Genomic DNA, 22,303 nt, shown 5'->3' with positions numbered 1-22,303 from the left:
AGAGTCTTGGGCGGACTCTCCAAATCAACTGTTTGGATTTGGGTAGTCTCCTCGATGTAGTCACTCGGGCTTACCAATGACTCCCGAACTACAGCTTCCACCAAGCAACCTGTGTCGTTGAGACAAGTCACAGCTCTCCCGTTGACCAGCGCCTTTTCGACACTTGGGGGATGAGGAGACTCACCTGACTGAGCGCTAACTGCGGCCAAGACGAGGGCTTCAGCATCACTCGGTGCAGGATTGCGTATACTATTTAGAGTATGGGTGGGCTTACCTCTGCTCCGACAGTCTTTAGTGTCGTGCGAGTTAATTTTATGGAAATTACACCATTGTTTAGGGGGCGGGTGAGAAGATCTATAATTAGCAGGGTTCGGGGTATTGGGGCGAGGATGAACGGCCTGGTTGTTTTTGTGGTTGGGTGGATTGTTTTTCCCTTGGTGGGAGTTAGCTTTATTTGTGCTTGCTTGGGGCTTTGAGTCTTCCGTCTTTGTCTTAGTGTCACGTCTGGCAGCTAAATATCGGTCTGCAGCAATTGCAATGTCAGAAGGGTCAATCACCTGTTGCTCATTGACATATATTCGAGTTTCCTGCGTTAGGCAGTCTCGAAGCTGCTCAGCCAGAATAAGGTTTCTAAGACCTTCAAACGTTTCGGGCATTTTGCTTAGGGCTAGCCATTTTCCGAGGTATTTGTCCAGCCTGTCGCAAAGATTGACATACGTTTCTTTGCGCTCAAGGCGGGACCCTCGAAACTTCTTATGGTATGAATCAGAGGTTAGCTCAAATTGAACCAATAGTGCTTCAAAGTCCTCCCGTTGGTATGAGGGGAGCTTTGTGTAAGCCTCATAAGCTTTGCCTCTAAGGCATTGAGCTAGTCTAAAACACCACCTATCCTTGGGCAAGCTATAATAGCGTGCCACCTCTTCAAATCGTGTTAAATAAACTTCAACACTTTCGCTCTTCTCATCGAAGGGCTCGAAGGGGATGTTGGGTGAGTTATTTGAGGACCCTTGGCTGGAAGCTGGGCTAGCAGGCTGAGAATCAGCGACTGTGCGAGCCGTCTCATTCTCTTGAGCTATTCTAGCTCTCTCAGTTGCCTGTCTCTCCCGCTCCATGGCTAACTCGTGCTCATGTTTTTCTTTATCTCTTGCTAACTCAAATTCCCGTTCCCGGGCTACCCTCTCCTCTAATTCCCACTCATCCAACTTTTGTCGGATGTAGTCAGAGCGATCTTTCCCTTCTAATTCTAACAATGCCGCCGTCTCTGTCAACTCTTGTATTTTGAGTTTTCTGTCAGAGTCAGTCTTGGATCTTGTATTGCTGGCCATTATTTATGTATGAGAGAAATAAAATGGGAAACTAATAAGACTAAAAGGAGGGATATTACTGAAGTAAGAGCGTTCTATGAAGCCCGTATGAAACAACCACGTTGCCCGTGATAATAATACAATATTAAGTACAGTGATGCAACTTAAAATAACCACAAATAATAATATTATACTAAGTTAATACGTGATAACATCTAAAGTAAAATAGATATAAAATAAAGACTCTAGCAACACTCATCACTCCGTTTGCAATCCGTTACTTTAAGATAATGAAAGTATATTAGATATAGGAAAGTTCTACTGCTGTATGCCTGTGCCTGTCTAATAAAGGATTCTAGTTTCAGATCCCCGGACGGGCCCCCATTTATATGTGACGAGATGTTAATTAGTTATTATTTGGCTTGTTTCTTTATGTCTAGGGGAAATTTTATTAATTTTATCCCGCTCACATATAAGATTTTGTACAGGCACACCGCAACTAGCAGTAAGAACAGACCAATATTATAAGTTCATAAATAAGAATAATTTAATGAATGAAAGTTTACAAAGGAAAGTGATCAAATAAAATTATAATTAAGAAAATAAAAGAAGTAAAGGTGCTAATATCTAAAATAACTGCTCATCATGGATTGCTAATTATTGAGTGATTGGAGGAGAAGAATGTTCCTATGTCTGCTACTTATTTTCTTATCTGCTAGCCCGTGGGTCGTCTTCTGGCGGTCGTAGGACTGGCACTCAGAAGGATGAGTCATCCGGCTCTGTCTTAGGACGTCGGCTCGAGATGTTCTCTTTGCTTTAGGCAAACTGGCTCTAGGGTGAGGCCGCTGCCTGTTTAGCAATAGAGATGGTTGGTGCTGCAGACTAAGTTGTAGTGGGACGATCTCCCAGCTGTGATCTCTAACTCGTAGAGAGCCGTGCTAACGCAACACCAGTTTATCTTCTGCTGCGAAGGTTGCTCTAGTCTGTCGGCATTAGGCAATAACTATTGGGCAGTGGACAGTTTGGGCCGGGTACTGGGCAGATGATACTGGGCAGTATAGGGCACTGTGGACACTGGGCAATATGTTAGGGCCAAGGACAGTAGGCAATGCCTTCTTGCTAACAGGTATGTAATTGGGGGGGGGTGTATCTGGTGTGGTCTGCCTCGGTTTCAGCTTTCTATGGAGATCTGGTAGTTGTAGCAATCGTGTGTAGTAACCAGGGGTAGCAATCAGGGGTAGCAATCAGGGGTAGCAATCAGGGGTAGCAATCAGGGGTAGCAACCAGGCCGTTTGTCCCTAATGAAACCTCACAACTAAACTTCCTAACAGAGGAGACTGTATGAATCCTAGCGGGCCTAACTTAGAATGTTTGGGTCTCTCTATATATATATAGATGGGACTTTTCGTTTACCGGGTGGGGAAGAAAGCTAACTGATTTTCTCACATGTATCGATGTACCGGAGATGTCAGGCGTCAGGTCAGATTTATGGTCAATATTCGTTGCCTACCGTGGGAGTAAAGTCTTAAGCGAATATGTATCTGTCCAGCCCGATTGCAACGCTATTCTTAGAGCGATGCGTATTCTGCGGGGGGGGGGGGGGGAGGGGGGGAGAAATAGGTGTGAAAAGTTATTAGTCCGCAGCGCGTAGCGCAGGTGAAGCGAATATTGTGTGTGTGGGTCACCTGTCCAGCGGTCAAAATTAAAAGTTAGCCCTAGAGAAGCTAGTTAATGTTTTACGTCGAGATTCGTCCCGTGAGAAACGTGCGAGGGGGGATAAATCCTACAAGAAATTAGTTATGGGTGGACAAGAAAATAATTGTTTAAGTTAAAAATTAAAGTTTCTCACGGTTTGCTGGGAAAAACTCAAATGAACTTTTGCATGCAAGTTTCGTATCGTCACAAGCTTACCCTTATTAACTTTTTTTTTCATGGAAGCCGGAAGCACTACATGTTAATTAAGTTGCTTCCTAGCAGAAGTTCATTGATTAGAAGGTGTAAAAAAAAAAACTGGTTAAAATTTGGTTACTCAGAATTTGGAGAGGTCATTGCAGCTATCAATTCCTGATAAGCCTAGGCTAGTCTACTACTACTGTACTCCAGTCACCAGTGGAAGCACTACTTTTTCAGATGCTACTTAGATTTTAATTGATCTGGTGGTGAAAAAAAAATTGGACTGCTGAGAATCCAGGGGGGGGGTGCAAGTGCGGGCACTCATGCACATAATTAATGTATAAATGTAGTAGGTAGGCAGGGCCAGCCTTAGGTCAACTTTACCAATTGCTATGCAGGGACCCCGCAATTTGCATTTAGCATATCTTTATCGGTCATGGCTCATGCCACTGGCTTTTAAAGATGTAGGACTCAAAGGGTTAACGTGTAGCGTACTCCTGACGTAATTTTAATTAGCACGATGGCGCCTAAAGCATTTGAGTGGCTTCCTATGTTAGTTGCATAATATTTTAAAGGGTTAACATGTTAATTGCATACTATTTTAAAGGGTTAACATGTTAATTGCATACTATTTTAAAGGGTTAACATGTTAATTGCATACTATTTTAAAGGGTTAACATGTAGCGTAGTCCTGACGTAGTTTTAATTAGCTCGATGGCACCTAAAGCATTTGAGTGGCTTCCTATGCTAGTTGCATAATAAATGTTGATATAATGATCTAATTTATAGTAATAGTTGTAATATTTTTTTAAATATTAGAAGAGGGGCCTCGCAAGCATCCATTAAAAAGTGAGCCCTTCAGATTGTAAAGCCGGCCCCGTGTTTTGGTGTGTCTCATGCTAAAGTAATAGGATTACGCATAGGTAGCTTCTCAGTACGTCTGATTTTTTAACAGTGGAATATTGAGTTTGAGATGAACGGTTCAGAACTATTTCAACAGATTCACTCAAATATCTGATTACAATGGGATTAGTTTAAACATTTGAACAAACACAAAAAAAAAAACTTGTTTAAAGAGATTTATTTTGTCCACTTCGTATATCGTAAATGTCAAGTCTATTGTTAAATTTACATAGTAATGACTAATTCTCAGATTAATTACATCTTATTTTTTACATTAAGAAGTAATAGACTACATTTGAAATATTTTTCAATGTATTTTTTTGTAGGTCCCAATGCAAGGTTTATCTTCATCATCATCATCATCATCATTATCATCTTCATCATCATCCTCATCGTCCTCCTCCTCCTCCTTCTCCCCCTTATCATCATCTTCATCATCATCATCATCATCATCATCATAATCATCATAATCATCTTCGTCATCCTTCTCCTCCTCCCCGTCCTCATCTTCATCATCATCATCGTCATCCTCCACCTCCCCCTCCTCATCTTCATCATCATCATCATCATCCTCCCCCTCCTCATCTTCATCATCATCATCATCGTCATCATCATCCTCCTCCCCATCATCATCATTATCATCATTGTCATCATCAACATCATCGTCATTGTTATTACCATCACCCCCTTCATGATCTTCTTCTTCATCATCATCATCACCCTCCTCCTCCACATCATCATTACCATCATTTTCCTCTTCATCACCATCGTCATCATTACAATCATCATCATCATTACCATCATCATCGTCTCCATCACCATCATCCCCATAGTCATCTCATCATTATGTTCATCACCATCATCGCCATAGTCATGATCATCATCATTACCATCATTATCATCAGTAGACATTCTAGAGAGAAATGAACGTTAATGTTTTGGTCTAAGGGAGAGTCACTCGTCAAAGTTAAAGATTCACTGATGTACATATTGAACTAAGGAGGTGGGGCAACAGTTTGCTAAACACCTGACAGTTTCTAATTGATTAATTCGAGTGTACATTTATATAGACTAGAGAGTTTTAGTTTTGTTTTCGTTAAAAGCATTTTCTCATTGATGGTACTTAGTGTCTTTCTCCTTAAAAAAAAGGTACTTACAAATACAATGGTGATGCTATCATCATTCGATGGAATATCTGTAATTTTTTGAGCGCAACATTAATTTTTCTAAAGACGCTATGTTGACCTACTTTAAAGTAGGTTTGAAGTGGTTGGAGACTTGGATCTTGCAGTCTTCAGCGAATTTCCATTTTCTTTTCGCATTTATTCTGTCTCTTCCTTGTAGACTTACCTTTACTTTTTATCATTTGTACAAAACTTATATCAACTAAGTCAGTCTGTCTGTCTGTCCGTCTCTCGGGTAAAAAGTGTGTACACGTTATTTCTCCCACACCCGTTCTCGGATCAAGTTGAAACTTTACACAATTATTCACTGGCATAGCCAAGAAATGATTTTTTTTTTTAAAGTAACCAATGAATCAATTAATTACTGGTAATTAATTATTTTGTTTTATACCAACAAGAGAAACTTATCCTTCAGTATTCACACAAATGGCTAAATTTGTTGGGTTTAGTCCCAACGCAATTCCTCACTAACGCTTTCTCCGATCAAGTTGATACTTCAAACAATTAATTGGTGTAGCTAACAAAACGTGAATCAATAAAAAAAAATTTGTCAATTAATTATTGGTAATTAATTATTTTCTTTGACATCAAATAAGGGAAATAAGATATAGTTCTTTCCTCTGTAGATATGTTTTTTTTTAAAAAGGATTTTTTTTTCTTTTTGTTTTGCTTGTTTTGTCACTGTTTCGTCATAACAAAGCTTATGTTATCACACTCTGTCAGTCTGTCGAGTACAAACTGTGAGTAGGCCTACGTTATTTCTCCCATGCCCATTCTCGTCTTAAACGTTACAGAAGTATTTCTTGTACCTACCAAAACACGAAACGTGACGAAAAAAAGTTAGTTAATTATTACTAGTATTCTACATCATTGAAAGATATAGTTGTAAATGTGGAGTTCATCTCCTTAGATATTTTTGTAAAAGTTATGTTTATATTTCGCTTGTTATTTCTTCTGTTCGAATGTATAATATAGCCTAGTATATTTAGTATTTAGTATATATTAGTATTTAGTATATATTAGTATTTAGTAAGTGGAGCACTGGGTATGACATTTTGAAGACTTGATGAAAAGGCACATAATTAATGCTATAGGTTAGTGATACGTTTAGAGGAGTCCCTACCTCCACCACCAGAGCGAAAGCTACATTGACCTGCGATATTTGTGGACGGGAGTGTCTCTCCAAATCAGGGCTCCACAGCCTTGTGAAAAAGTGTTCGAGATGAACCATAGTCGTTCTACGACTAAATGAGGCCTATATAGTGATACGTTTGATTCGCATTCTTTTACATTCAATCTCTTTTGTTTCAATGTACATATTTTAAAGTTTAGTTTAATTTTAGTTTATGAAGGGCCCACTTTGAGGTCCTGGGCGGATTTATTGTCAGCACCTCCGTAAATCCGGCCATGTGATCTGGATCGAGATCCTCAACCCTTACCTGCGACGTCACAACCTTTGGGCAGTTTAGACCAATAGCTCGTTGCCACTCCGTACAGACCTGTGACGTGGCAAGGAGCTATTGGTCTAAACTGCATACATGTTGTGACGTTGCAGGTCAGTGTTCAGGCCTTCTCTAACGATGGGTCTGGCCTGGATAGTGTTGATACATCAAACGAATAGATTTAGAACCACTGTGCTGACTGATTGACAACTCCACAGTGGACAAGAGAAACTCAATAGACAATTCGTGCAATCACTTCGTACTGATCTCTGTGGTAATGGGGACTCTTGAATGGGTTTTTATTCTTTGTCTAGCCTCAATAACGCGAATCTTTTGCCAAGGTAAGTAAATGCTTGTCATTGGAATATTATAAAGTGTACTAGATCTATACCACTGATCTCTATATATTATATCTAGACTGGACATGGAGATTTTTTAACACTACACAAAAATGTGAAAAATTTCAAAAAGGTTAAGGTGTTTGTTTTGTAAAGAAGTTATAAGAAGTTTTTTTCCACAATAACCCATGTAACATATAATTAATGTTTAGATCTACATCTAATTATTGAACCTCGAAAATAAGAGCACTTTCGTCTCATAATTTTTATTTTACAATTTTTAGATACATAATCTTCAAAGATTTAGGTAATCAAAGGCGGCCTTAGCAGTGCGCAGGGCCCTGGGCCGTATGTGTAGTCTATATATATATATCGTACTATACCATGTCACGCTACTGGGATCGTCCCCTCTAACGCTGGATCTGATGCGCCAACAAAACGCTTTGAAAAAGATATCTGCTCTTTGTGGCAAACATCAAGCGTGCAGTCAAGGATGACGGACAAATATGAAGGTCTATAAGCTCGTTTCAAATCCTATATCCAAGGAACTGGTCGTGAGCCTAATTCTAATTCGTCGAAGATGTTCTTCTTGGGTCGAATTTGTCCAACATCTAACTCAAGCCTAAAAACTGACCGTTGTTCGGTGCCTAACGTTTCTTTGTTCTCCAATGAAATGTGTTTTTTTTTTTGTTATTGTTGTTTTATCTTCTTATCTTATATAATACAGACGTTACTTCAAAAAAGAAGATGATTACGTCCTACGCGTCATGCATTTATTCATGCATATTAACCAATGAATTAAATTCTGCCAAGTCAGAGGTTTTCCTGGCTAGCTCAGGCAACCCATTCCACGCTCTAATAGCACTAGGGAAGAAGGAGTGTTTGTACAAATTTGTCCTAGCATATGGGACGAGGAATGTGCCATTATCTTTGTGTCTTTCAGAGTATTTGATTAAATTTTGTTTTTGTATTTGAAGATTATGGTTCAGTGTTTTATGTATGATTGCTACTTTACTTTTGAGCCTTCTGTCCTGAAGGCTTTCTAAATTTAGTGATTTTACTAAAGATGTTACTCTAGTCAAATGTGAATATTCGTTTGTTATGAATCTCACTGCTCTATTTTTTAGTCTGTTCCAGTTTCTTAATGTTTTCTTGGGTTGATGGGTCCCAAACAGAGGATGCATATTCTATAATTGGCCTAACCAAGCTTAAATAACATTTTAGTTTTCTTATTCGATTTATTGAAATTTCTTTTAATAAACCCAAATGCTTTGATTTTTTTGATAGTTTCATCAATATGTGGATTCCATGACAGTTTTTCATTTATTATAACACCTAACCTACGTATTTTGCGCTTCTAGTCTGTGTTACTGTCTTACCATGAATAAGATACATGGAATTAATTTGTTTTAGTTTTTTTTGGTTAGTTTTAATAACTGACATTTTACTGGGTGGAAAAAGATGCTCCAATTTGATTCTAATTTGTTTTTTTAACAAGGTACTGAACAGTAGCAAGAATTCTTGCTAAGACTGCGCGCCAACGTAGTTTTTCTTTTCTAAAGTTATCTATTGCGCTACCAAGACTGCCGTTGGATATTCTCAGAGCTTAATCCAACCACCTGACACATACTTATATATATGGATGGCTGACTGGCAGTGCGGTATGCGCTTTGGACTGTCGTTTGGTCGTCTAGATGGTCCCGGGTTCATATCCTGCTCGCTGCTATCCCCCGTCGTCCTTCGGGAGGTTTGGACTAGGAATTAGATTACCTTCAACTCTGAAGTAACATCCGAAACATTTATTACATTTTAAAAACATTTTAACGTGATATAGGCTATTTATTATTGCTTTTATATAGCATGCTGAGAGCGCTATGGCCCAACCTCATTTGTGGACCAGTGGGGGGTAGGGGGTATCTAGGAGTTGGTTTTCCGTGCTGCCTTTAGGCGCTCAGTAAACACAACTCTGCCCGAGTAGGGTGTCGAACCTCGAGCCCCCTTCTAGGTAGCCAAGACAAGCCAAGGTCAAGCGCACTTAGCCTCTCGACCACGCTTCCCACTTAAAGTTTCTCAGAGCTTCCCTCTTTACATAAAACGTCGTGCTGCTGAATTGTATTTCCAAAATGTTTCCAGTCGCAGCAGCTTTCGTTTGATAACTGGCCTCCAGTAGGTATCGTGCCTAACAACTTACTAGGGAAAGAAAATACTCTCTTTAGTCTTTGGTATCAGAACAACGTGTACGATAAGAGCTAGGGTGGTCCACTGACGTGAGCATATAACCAAGCTCTTATTCCTTTTAGTTTGATATGCCGATGCAAGTTAAGATTGTTTTTTGTTTATTTTAGTTAAATGGATAAATCAATTCGGGTGAGAGTTTTAGATAAATCACATTGACATCCGGAAGCGCGGTGGCTGAGCGGTAAAGCGCTTGGCTTCCGAACCGGGGACCGGGGTTCGAATCGTGGTGAAGACTGGGATTTTTAATTTCGGGATCTTCGGGCGCCTCTGAGTTCACCCAGCTCTAATGGGTACCTGACATTAGTTAGGGAAAAGTAAAGGCGGTTGGTCGTTGTGCTGGCCACATGACACCCTCGTTAACCGTAGGCCACAGAAACAGATGACCTTCATCTGCCCTAAAGACCACAAGGTCTGAAAGGGGAACTTTACTTTACTTACATTGACATCCAAATTCATTGTAAACGAACTAGTGTACCAATTCGCCTGAAAGAAAAACTTACAAAAAATAATCGATACTAAGGCAAAGAAACTTCAAATGGGTTGTAACTTTGGAATTCGGATATAATTTAAACTCTGAAATTAACCTATTCGATACTGAAACGTTTATAGATTATATTAAAGGTTATTCCAAGTTGTTCTTTCATTAACATTTGGATTTGTAATTTGATTCTACAATGCTGTACAGTGTATATAAGATAAGGATAAAGGCACAGTCCTCATCCCATTTGCTAGGGCAAATTAGTACAAATTGGTTTACTCCTTCTTCCCTAGTGCTATTAGAGCATGAAATGGGTTGCTTGAGCTAGCCAGGAAAACCAGTGACTTGTCAGAATTTAAGTCATTGGTTAATATGCATGACTGAATGCATGACGCGTAGGACGTAATCATCTTCTTTTTTGAAGTAACGTCTGTATTATATAAGATAAGATAAGATATACATTATTTAGTTTATGGATGATTTTTAAAAACTAAATTTATCATTACATCTTTATTCTGTAAACCGGTTACATGACAAAGCTTGCAATTATATAGATGAGTTTTCATTTTATGAAACTCATCATGAACAGAAACATGAATGTGTGCTTTTTTTATAATTTTAAGTTTTGATTACGTAATAGTAATTAATTTATAGTAAGATTTTAAGTACTTAAAATTTGAATATAAGTTAATTTATTACATCATAATCATCATCATCATCAAACTCCATTTGAGTGAGGGATTATTACACAACAATACTTAGTCGAAACTTTCAGACATGTTTGTATATTGATGGGTGTAAGCAAAGTATAGTAAAGTTTCCCCTTTCAGACCTTGTGATGTATAGGACAGATTATATTAAGGCCATCTGTTTCTTTGGCCAACGGTTAACAAGCAGGGTGTCACGTGGCCAGCACAACGAACCAACCGCCTTTACTTTCCCCAACTTAAGCCAGTACCCATTATAGTTGGGTGAACTCAGGGGCGCCCTAATAATCCCGGGTTCGGAAGCCAAGCGATTCATCACTCAGCACCGCAGCCCTATTTAATGAATGTATTAAGTATATTAATATAACGCCTATGTTTTCCTCAGAGACATGTGTTACTTTCCAAAGTGGCGTTTTTTCAAGTAACAAAATGACGACAACAAGAGGATTTATGCACTGTGAGATTAGTCTTCCCTGTACACAGACGGACGTTGTTAAGGTGATGGCCTTGGAAATATACTCTCTACCCGCCACGCGTCTGGCAAGACTGGATGAGACACAAAAAGTGGATATCACAGGGCTCGCAAGTACTCTCGACCTGGGAGGTATGGGAAGCATTAAAAGAAACGGCACTTCAGCTTTCTCAGTACAGTTTAACACGGACACATTGAAGAATGGCGACACCTTTCAGTGCAGGGCTGTCGTCAGAAGCAAAGGAAATAAGGTTGTTAACATTTCAGTTGAAACTAGTCTAGCGCTACCAAGTGTCTGCGCCACAGAGCCGACCCCGATAAAAGCTCCGGTATCCGAGCTCAAAGATCTGATTATGGATGTCAACCCACTGGACTACGATCGGCATCAGTACTACCTATCTGAGATTCGAGGACTTAGCAGCGATAAGGCGAATAAGTTCTGTGAGTCCCAAGGTGGTTACTTGGTCGAGATTAACGACGAAGATGAGTTTGTAGCAATCGTCAATTTCTTGAAGGACAAAAATATCGATGACTATGCCAGCGTTTACATAGGAGGCACTGACGCCGCCGAGGAATCAAAGTGGGTATTTCAGCACAGCAACAAGGAAGTGGACTTCTTCAAATGGGACGCAGGCGAACCTAACAATCTGGGAGGCGAGGATTGCATGGTGCTGAGGAATATCCCATCAGGCATTGCTATGAATGACATTTCGTGCAAGGGCAAGCTGGGGGCCCCGATGTTTATGTGTGAATTTGATCTCGCTGGAAATGCTTAAAACCTATTCAATAAAAATCGTCCATCAAATGGTTTATAACAAAAAATTGAATTAAGAAGCGAAACAATTGTTTGGTTCAATTTATTATTTCGTTGTTTTTGTTTCATGATTCATAGAAACAACACTCTGTGCTTTCACACGTCCATGGTCACGGGGCGTTGAATAAGTCTTTAATTTAAAAAAAAAAAGGGATTACATTTTGATGTATGTATAATCGAGGTGAAGATTAAGTTTGGCGGGTCTGAAAGAAAAGTCTTAATATATACATATATATATATATATATATATATGATGGTTAAGAACTCATTACCATTCGACAGCTTAACACAAATTTAGAATGGTAGACAACCGATTGAAAATGCGATTTTTTTTTGCGGGCTTAAAGGAGGATGGCGTAAGAGATTTGCCCCATAAAGATCAACTCAGGCGCCATATCACCCTCACTGGTATAGAGAAAGAAACTTCAAATTATTAGGTGCTTATTTTTTAATATATATATATATATATATATATATATATATATATATATATATATATATATATATATATATATATATATATATATACACACACTGTTTCACCGTTTCTCAACAAGACTTGATTAATTGTCTCACCTTATTCCTGATTGTTGTTCATTTTACGTTCAAATCCGGTACTCCTGAAAACTAGCCCGAGGCACCCTTATAGGTGCATTTCTTAACTTTCATTGTCAAATGTTCAATAAAGCTCAGAGACTTCTTTCACACACAAAATGGACTTTGTATTTTAATAAATATTTTTCAGCTTTAAGCCAAGTTCCCCTTCAGACCATGTGGTTTATAGAGAAGATGATGTAAAGGTCATCTGTTTCTGTGGCCTACGGTTAACAGGTTAACAAGGGTGTCGTGTGGCCAGCCCAACGACCAACCGATTTTTACTTTTCCCTAACTAATGTCAGGAACCCATTAGAGCTGGGTGGACTCAGAGGCGCCAAAGATCCTGAAATTAAAAAATCCCAGTCTTCACCAGAATTCGAACCCCGGGTCACGGTTTGGAAGCCAGGCACTTTATCACTCAGCCACCGCGCCTCTCTTCAGGATATAAATCTTTGAGTATAAATGTATGAAAAGAAAAATGAAATTTATGATCTAAGAAAAAAAACAACCTCACCACACTTTAAAATATACCACTTTCATTTTACAATCATACGTGATACGATCTACTCATCTGCATCGATCATATGATATTTTGTTAAAGCAGACGTAATGACCCAGACAACCCATAACACTCTCTAAGTCTCTTGCTTATATGAAGCCGATTTTTTTTTTACCTTTACAGTATTTTATGAATATTTCATTTTTTTCTTCATCATAATTACATCATGGTATCACCATAATTACACAACGGTTTCATCATAACCACATCGTGTCAGTATCATATCCAGGCTGGTGACAGTGCCCAGACCTAGGGTGCCTCCATGAGATACAGTGCTGTGGTTTTGTTCTGAAGTATGTGTTGGTAATGCAGAGCTTATGGTATGTGCAGAATTCAAGCAGTCTTTGTCCGTTCTCATTCATCTTTCCGATTCCAAAAAGCCCAAGGCTATCTGCAGTATCTGGCCAGGTAGTGTGTTCTTATCCTACTCTGGCATTGAAGTCACCTAGAAGGATCATATGCTCTTTTTGAGGAATGTTCGCAATCGCTTCTTTGAGGTCTTCATAGAAATTGTCTTTGTTCTCCTGAAGCGAACATAGTGTGGGGGCATTGGCACTAATTAGAAGGACTTTTCCAGATGCTGTCATCATACTTCTGCTTAGTAGCTGTTCCGAGCCACCAACTGGAGGGACTATCATGGGAAGAAGACTGTTCTTGACAGCAAAGCCCACACCATGTATTCGAGTCTCATCCTGTGCTTTCCTTTTCCAAAACAAAGTTTATTCAGCCTCCTGGAGCATGCTATTTTTGGCCAGTCGGGTTTCTTGCAGGGCTGCAATGTCAATATGTAGCCTTTTTAGCTCGTCGTTAATGACGGCCGTCTTTCTTGCGTCGTCAACCTGCCTAAGATCATCAGTAAGATCAGGACACATTATCCTGACATTCCATGTGGCCAGTCGCATGACAGGGATTTTAATTTTCAGTTTCATTTTTCTTCTTTTGTTGCTTGGTGCAAGTTTCCAGCCTACTTGTCATTTTAAACTAAGCTCTAAGCACCCATTAGAGCAGACAGTCTGTGAGGGATCAGCACCTAACTGGCTGGGGGCTGCCCAGGTTGAGGCGGGCGGTAGCTGATCAGTGAGGCGAAGACCTCTCCCACCGTAGCTGTTGTCTCCCCTGTTGTTTTAGCCGCTTTGCAGCAGCAAAAGTTGGATATTGCAAGTAAACAAGTGCGCAGAATGATGTGAATTAGGATTGGTGCAAAAGCGTACTGAATATAAAAAAAAGACAAGAAAAAAGACCGAAGAAAAAGTCAACGTAATGACCATTTCTTTATTGGTAAATAAATAAGAACGTTTTCTTAAATGTATTATCAATATTGCAATAGCTACGTTAATTTAATGCCATATCAAGAAGAGAAGAATGAGGTCAATGTATCCAATGGAATTAGTATAAAACTACAGGAAATGTCAATTTAGGAAGCGTGGTCGAGACATTCGCCAACGTCATATGAATAGTGTCAACTAATCAAAACCTACATCCTATGGGAAACAACTCAGTAAACACCAATAGAACAAAAAGTCAAACGACGTAAAATTGGGCAGGCAAAGCGAGGAACAGCAGACAACATTGCAAGACAGACAGAGCCTGGAATAACAATTGCGGTGATTGCACGGGGCCCAGTCTAGGTAGGGATAAGGATAATAAGTGAAAATTAAGATTTCGTATTAGAAAATAAATTCGTCTTAGCATTTTATTCATTCTTTACTAAGTACAATATCACGATCAAATTAACTTTACGAGCTTGCGTGTAGCAAAATCACATAGTATATTATCAACATTGTTGTTTCCTACATAGATCAAGCTCAACAGCAATAGCAATAATTGCCAAATTTTTCAATCTATCTTTGTGAATTGTTTGCCTCAAGTAATTGGGTTCCCTGGCATCTCATCACACGAGACATTTCATCATTGCAACATTTCATCATTATAGTATTTCATCACCATCACAGTTCATCACTAAGATGCCTGTGATCTTAAAATAACAGAAAAACTGGCCTTGCAAAGAAATTTCTTACAGTGGCGTAGCATGGGTGGGGGGAGGGGGCAAGGGGAGAGAATTTCAAGATACCCCCGGCCCCCACTTGAGGGAGCACCCAATTGAGTGTCTGGAATTTGTTTCTAAATAAATTAAATATTACGTCACTGTCATGTGATCTGGCTCTTCACGTTGTTATATAAGTTAGCGGCCATGTTGTATGTATTCCACACAGATTATTAGCCTAACTTTCCGTGCGGGGTTACTCTCAATTTCAAGGAGTAGCGCTGACTAGTGTCGTGTTACTCTCAGGAAGTAGCTTGGTATATAGGGTAGTTTATTTCAACATCCATAATATTCTACAACTTTATTTTTTTCTATATATACTGACTTGCAAGAGTGATTCTTCTTAGATTTTATTTTAAATTGGATGCCGCGCATTTCAGTTTATGGTTAAGGGGACTGCACATATAAAACATCATTTTTTTTAAATTTATTAGTATTAAGGATAAGTAACCAAAATGGGTCAAACCACTATATCCTGTAATTTCATTACCTGTACACATGTACTTTACATCCCAATTCCAGTGTGAAGCGTGGTCGAGAGGCTAAGTGCGCTTGAACTTTGCTTGGCTTGGGGTTCGACACCCGACTCGGATAGAGTTGTGTTTACTGAGCGCCTAAAGCAGGGGTTCTCAACCTGTGGGTCGCGACCCACAAAGTCGATTGACGATTTGCCAGGGGGTCGCCTAAGACCATCGAAAATATGGATTGTTATTGTCTACTCTTCTATTACTGTATGTGTGTGTGTGTGGGGGGGGGGTCGCGACAGAGTGGGGGATTGTAGAAAGGGGTCGCCGAGCATAAAAGGATGAGATCCGCTGGCCTTAAGGCAGCACGGAAAATCAACTCCTAGATACCCCCTCCCCCACTGGTCCACAAATGAGATTGGACCAAAGCATGAAAGTAGCGCTATATAAAATCTATAATTATTATAATCCTGTTAACTTTTTGTTCCATTAGTTGCACTGTGCAACAAAACTGCAAACTGATTCAACATGTTGCCAGCATTGCTCAGCATGTTAATGACTTAATTACACCTACATGTACTTATGTTTGCAAAATGCACTTTACGCAATGATGAAATGCTATGGTGATGAAATACTATAATGATGAAATGTTGCAATGCTGAAATGTCTCGTATGATGAGGTGTCTGGTCACCAAGTAATTGAACAACACCCCAAAATGACAATTTTTGTCTAATTTCATGAGATTTCCATGAGCTCCTGGAAAAGCAGTAGAAATATAACTTACAATGGTTTAATTTAATACTTGACACCTAGAATTAGCTCGGGGCCTATGAAATCCGAGCCTGCCCTAACTGCCCCAAGCAATTGCGGGGCCCTATGCGAAACGAATTGAGCGGGGCCTTGTCTGGGTAGGGATAAACATAATGTCAAAATTAAGATTTTTTCAATTAGAAAATACTTTTGTCTTTGTAAAATTTTACTAAACGAAAGCTCACAATGCTGTTTTTATATATTGTCACCCCAAAAATGACAATCTCGTCCATTTTTCAGGAGATTTTAATAATTTCAGGAGATTTTCTAGAGGCACTTGGAAAATCAGGAGGCCACGGAAACTATGTTATTATATAAAAGCTATAATGGTTTAATTTAATAATTTACACTTAGATTTAACGCGGAGCCTATGAAAGTGAGGGGCTCACTGCGACCGCATAAGTTGCAGTGGCCTAAGGCCGGCCCTGTATGAAAGTGCGGGGCCCACATAAGTTGCAGTGGTCTAAGGCCGACCCTGAAGACAGGCTCTAGATTGGAACCCACAGGGCTGCTTATGACATTAGATTTTATAATTATTTTTTAGTTATTAAGAAACTTTTCTTTCTACAAACAATAAAAATGTTTCATTCAATTTATATAAAAACAAAATCTAATAAAATACTCAGAAAGACAAAGAATAGAAAACACCTTCCTCGTTCCATACGCTAGGACAAATTTGTACAAATACTCCTTCTTGCCTAGTGCTAGTAGAGCATGGAATGGGTTGCCTGAGCTAGCCAGGAAAACCAGTGACTTGGAGGAATTAAAGCATTGGTTAATATGCATGACTAGATGCATGACGCGAGGGACATAATCATCTTTTTTTTTTAAGTAACGTCTGTATTATATAAGATAAGATAAGATTCTTGTGTTGACAGGTAAAAGAAATAAGTGCGCAACATTTCAGATTGATCCGAGATTGGGTGTGGGAGAAATAACGTGTACACTCTTTTTACCAGAAAGACAGAGTGAGTTGATATTTCGCAGATACTAATTATCATATTGAGTGGATATAATATTAGTGATAATAATAATAATATTATTACAGCTCAATTAATTGTTATTTAGCTGGTGACAGTAAATTTGAATTTAACGTTCTTAGTTAATTTAATTAAATATACATTCAAGTAGAACTGGATTAACACCTTTGCTCATTTCTATAGCGTTTCATTCTGATGTTTATGTTCAGTTTTCTTAGTTTCACAAGTTTAACTCTTTATCTCCGTAATTATTTTCCCATTTTTTGACAGAATTGTTCTTTTTTTCACATTTGTACATTCTACCCTGTTAGGATTAAACTTCAATAACATTTTTGTTTGTAATCAGAAAACGTTACTTTTGGTATAGAATTATTGGAGAATGCATGATCTTTTTATAAAACGCAAAAATTAAAGTTTATAAATAAAAAATTAATTGAATTTAATGGGGTCAAATCAACGATGGTATGGCTAATTAGGAGAGAAAGAGTTATTTTTTTTTTAGTTTATGGAGGTCCCCTTTCGAGTGTGCTGTGTTAGGCAGATGCGCTCTCTTCAAAGCCGTAAATTCGGCCCTGTGACTCAGGTATTATTGGATGCCTAGCAGTACAATAGATTTAGAATCACTGTCTTGACTTTCAATGATAGTCCTACAGTGAACAAGTGAGGCTTAATAGACTAATCTTTTTTTTTTTTTTTTTTTTTTTTTTTTTTTTTTTTTTTTTTTTTTTTTTGAAACAATCTTGTTGTTACATTTACGTCAGTGATGGCGACTCTTGAATTGGTTTTTCTTCTTGGTTTAGTGTTAATATCACAAGTCTTCTGCCAGGGTATGTATGGAATGTTTTTACATAGTTAGGCGTAACCTGTTTGCTCATGTAACAGTTTGCTCATGTTTTAGAATCAATTTTTTTTTATTCATAATTGACATCACCATAATTATGTATATTAAAAATTATTTATTAAAGTCGTTTGGAAACTATGGCATCTATTGAGAAAGTCTAATAGTATGGACTAACATCCATACATCTCGGCGATTAGAATTATCTTTAGCAATTGATTTTGTTAAGCGCTATTTCATGCCTTTAGCTTTCCTAATACCCCATGATCCCATCACTTATCTTGAACAGTTGGGAGAAAAAAAAAAGGGGGGGGGGAGAAAGGGATTTCTGGGTAAATTTTACCATGATCGTTTTTTAAATACATTTATATAATAAAGAAAGGAGTCAAACACCTGAATTCAAAAACTTGTCTTAAACCCTCTCAAGCGGACATACTAATCAATCTACTAGTGAAGCGTTTATGAAAATAGAAGATTGCTTCAAGCTTACCTTAAAGCGGCGACCCATGAAGGGGATTAATTCGGCTCATACCACTACTACAATCGAGTACAGTCTAATATAATTTCTTTCTCCTGTTCGAGATACTAAACAAAATAATTAAATACCAAATGGTTAATTAACTATTTCATTCTTGTGTTGTATGGTAAAAAAAAAATAATTGTGCGAAATTTCAACTTGATCCGAGATTGGGTGTTCGAAGAAATAACCTGTACAAACTTTTTACCGGACAGACAGAGTTAATATAAGCTTTGTAAAAAGGAAAATATTATCAATATTTAAAAATTGACATTGCCCAATAGTAAAACGTCATTTCAATTTGAAATTGGACTCCTTAAACCGATCACGCTAAATGACGACCCAAAAAGCTTCAGCAAAATAAATTCTACCCGACCTTCTCCCGCCAGAAAAGTCGAACTTCTATGTTCATATAATATTGTCTTTTTTAGTGTTGACATGTCGCAGGTACAAAGCTAAAAAAGTTTTAGAACCACTTTCTGACTTTGATTGACCGCTTGCTAATTAGCAATTGAGCAGAGTCGGCCTTGGAGTTGGAAAACTACGCAGCCGCATAGAGCAGGGGTTCTCAACCTGTGGGACCGGGGGGGGGGGGTGTCGATAGACGATTTGCCATGGGTCGCCTAAGACCATCAAAAAATAAGGATTGTTATAGTCTATTATTCTATTGCTGTGTATGTCTATTGGGGGGAGGGGGGTCGCGGCAGAGTGGGGGATTGTAAAAAGGGGTTGCCGAGCTTAAAAGGTTGAGAACCGCTGGCATAGAGTCTCAAATTGGTTGAGGCCTCGCCTAGGACTAAAAAAGATTGTTTAGAGAAAAACCAGCGAAACTTGGATCAAATATCAAACTTAGCAAAGCTTTAAGGCTCTATGTCTGGTTAACTAGCTCTAAGTTACATTCTTTACCAGGATTCAAGGTTTATTTTTTTATTTGCGAGAGTTGAGATGTATATGTTAGACTTCCAATGAAAGACCCTTTGGTAAAAATGTGAAGACGTTATTTCGAGTCTGGTGCATCAAAAGGCAATCAAAAAGCGAATGGCCTTTTAGGAAGAGATCAAGAACTCGGCTGTTGCAATAGTTTGGTGATGTGTGGTTGCTAGACTTACAACTAACTCTCCTCCTTTACCAGGGCTTGGTATCAGCGAGATACCCTTATAGGCATTGACGGAGTTAGTTTGAACATAAAGTAACCACTTTTTGAATATTACCTGTTTAGAATCATGATTGTATTTCGTATTATAATTATTTATTTATTATTACTTCCATAGAGAACATCACAATGAATAAGTACAAACGGACATTGGTCTAGGGTGGGTTAATGTCGTGAGTAACTTAGGAAGAAAGGGACACAATTTGAACTAAAAAATTTGTTTTAATAAGAACTTTGAAAAAAAAAATCCAGAAAAAAAAACAACAGGTATATTTTCACGATAATGATGAATACTAAGATTATAAGACCACACAATATTAAAAAATATAGCACACGATTCCATGTTCTTTTATTACCCATCATTCCATTGACCCTTAATGCCTTTTTCATTCGTTTGAATGAGATGAATGTCTGGGCATTGGGTGTGTTCAGAACGCTGGCGCCCACATATCAGTTCCCCCGCCCCCTCCCAACGCAGCTGATATATCCATAGGTACGGCAAGTGGCGTCGCAGGCTCAGCAAGGGTATAGCACTGAGAGCTGCTAACTGTCTAAGGGTCGCCGGCTTCTGACTTTTCCTCTGGGTTTACCGTGATTGGGTATAGCTTCAAGGCAGCAGAAGTTTCAATTCAAACTAGTGACTTTAACATGTTACTTCAGCCACTACCTATATATATCTATTTTTTGCAAATCTTAACCATATTTATTAACCAGACAATGTCGATATGTTACAATTATTAAACACATTGATGAGTATACATATCTATATTCTTCCAGAGACATGTGTAGCATTCCAAGTGGGAGCTTTTTCAAGTAACAAAATGACGACAGCTAGAGGATTCATGCACTGCGAGATTAGTCTCCCCTGTACAGAGACGGACGTTCTTAATGTGATGGCCTTGGAAATATACTTGGAAATATACTCTCTACCCGCCACGCGTCTAGCAAGACTGGATGAGACACAAAAAGTGGATATTTCAAGGCTCGACCTGGAAGGTTTGGGGAGTATTAAAAGTAACGGCACTTCAACTTTCTCAGTACAGTTTAACCCGGAAACATGGAAGAATGGCGACACCTTTCAGTGCAGAGCTGTCGTCAGAAACAAAGAAAATAATGTTGTTAACATTACTACTGAAACTAGCCTAGCACTACCAAATTTTAGCGCCTCAAAGGCGACTATTTCAAAGATTCCAGATCTAGACTATAAAGTTCTGCCTATGGATCCTAAACCACTCGATTTCGGGGGACACCAATACCTTCTCTCCAAGTATGGTGGAGATAGTGCTGGTAAAGCGAACGGGTTCTGCGAATCCCAAGGAGGTTACTTGGTCGAGATAGACACGGAGGATGAATTTAAAGCAATTGTCACATTTTTGAGGTCTAAGAATCTGGCTCCGAATACGAATGTCTTCATCGGAGGGACTGACGTGCTAGAGGAGTCAAAGTGGGTGTTTCAACACAGTGGCGGGAAGGTCCAGTACTTCAACTGGCACAAAGGTCAACCGGACAACTACTGGGGCGGGGAGCACTGCATGGACCTTGGTTATTACTTTGGGGTATTCTTAATGAATGACATTTCCTGCATGGGCGATGTTGGGTCCCCAATGTTCATGTGTGAGTTTGAACTCAACTGAAATATCGAAGAAGTTTAATAGTAATCCGTCATATATTTATGAGTATTTGAACTCATAAAATCAAATGGCCATACAGTGTTTGCATTATTTAATCATAGACATAAATAAATATAGACTGGCCGATAATATGAAACGAAAATTTGTGACTTGCATTTCTGTGTACTTTATTTATGTCTAGGAGTTTTGTTTAATCTCTAAGACTGAAGATCATGCAATTTTTCAATTTTTCAGAATTCGGAAATCCGAATACAATAGATATACATGTTTTCAAGTTACATGAAGTTATTTCCTTTTTCCAGTCTATATTTATTTATGTCTATGATTGTAATTCTTGAAATTATATTTAAAAAAAAAGAATTTTACTGATTAAATTAGGCCTATAACAAAATAAAAAATTGCACAAAATAACAAGAGCTTTAATTTTTTTTTAAATTTGTATTTACGTTGTTGTCACAAACTTATATCTTATCTTATCTTATATAATACAGACGTTACTTCAAAAAAAAAAAGATGATTACATCCTAGGCGTTATGCATTCAGTCATGCATATTAACCAATGACTCCAATTCTGCCAAGTCACTGGTTTTCCTGGCTAGCTCAGGCATGTAACAATGCGATGTTTTGTGAAGTAATGATAAGAAGTAAAGTTGTTTCCCACCCTAACCTATGAAACATATATAATTTAATTTTTAGATCTAGAGTAACTTACGTTTATCGAACAAGTTAAGCTCAGTCGCCGACATTTTTTTATGTTTGAATTTGTGTATCTCCGTAAAAATTAGACCTAGAAAAAAACTGATTGTATCTATGAACTCCTCATCCATTTTTCTTAAAAAGTAGACATGTTTTATTCTATTATTACTCATAGTTAAAATTATATTTGATGTTAAAGTGGGTCAGGTCGATGTTTTCAATCATCGAACATCGTTTTAC

At 38.4% G+C, this 22,303-nt stretch overlaps 2 protein-coding genes across 2 annotated transcripts; both read left to right on the top strand.

The window, feature by feature from the left end:
- Positions 1-6,911: 6,911 nt before the first annotated feature.
- On the top strand, positions 6,912-11,802 carry LOC106052396 (uncharacterized). Its single transcript, XM_013207763.2, has 2 exons — positions 6,912-7,067; positions 10,873-11,802. Exons 1-2 carry the CDS (start codon positions 7,004-7,006, stop codon positions 11,733-11,735), a joined length of 927 nt encoding a protein of 308 aa, XP_013063217.2. The 5' UTR covers positions 6,912-7,003; the 3' UTR covers positions 11,736-11,802.
- Positions 11,803-17,947: 6,145 nt separating this feature from the next.
- LOC106052398 (uncharacterized) lies at positions 17,948-21,690 on the top strand. Its single transcript, XM_056004865.1, has 2 exons — positions 17,948-18,055; positions 20,514-21,690. The coding sequence occupies exons 1-2, from the start codon at positions 17,992-17,994 to the stop codon at positions 21,368-21,370; spliced, it is 921 nt and encodes a 306-aa protein (XP_055860840.1). The 5' UTR covers positions 17,948-17,991; the 3' UTR covers positions 21,371-21,690.
- Positions 21,691-22,303: the final 613 nt, after the last annotated feature.

This window comes from Biomphalaria glabrata, chromosome 11 (assembly GCF_947242115.1).
Source record: "Biomphalaria glabrata chromosome 11, xgBioGlab47.1, whole genome shotgun sequence".
Lineage (NCBI taxonomy): Eukaryota > Metazoa > Mollusca > Gastropoda > Planorbidae > Biomphalaria > Biomphalaria glabrata.
Note: the sequence above shows the minus strand (reverse complement) of the source record. Positions and strands in the feature narration are given on the sequence as shown.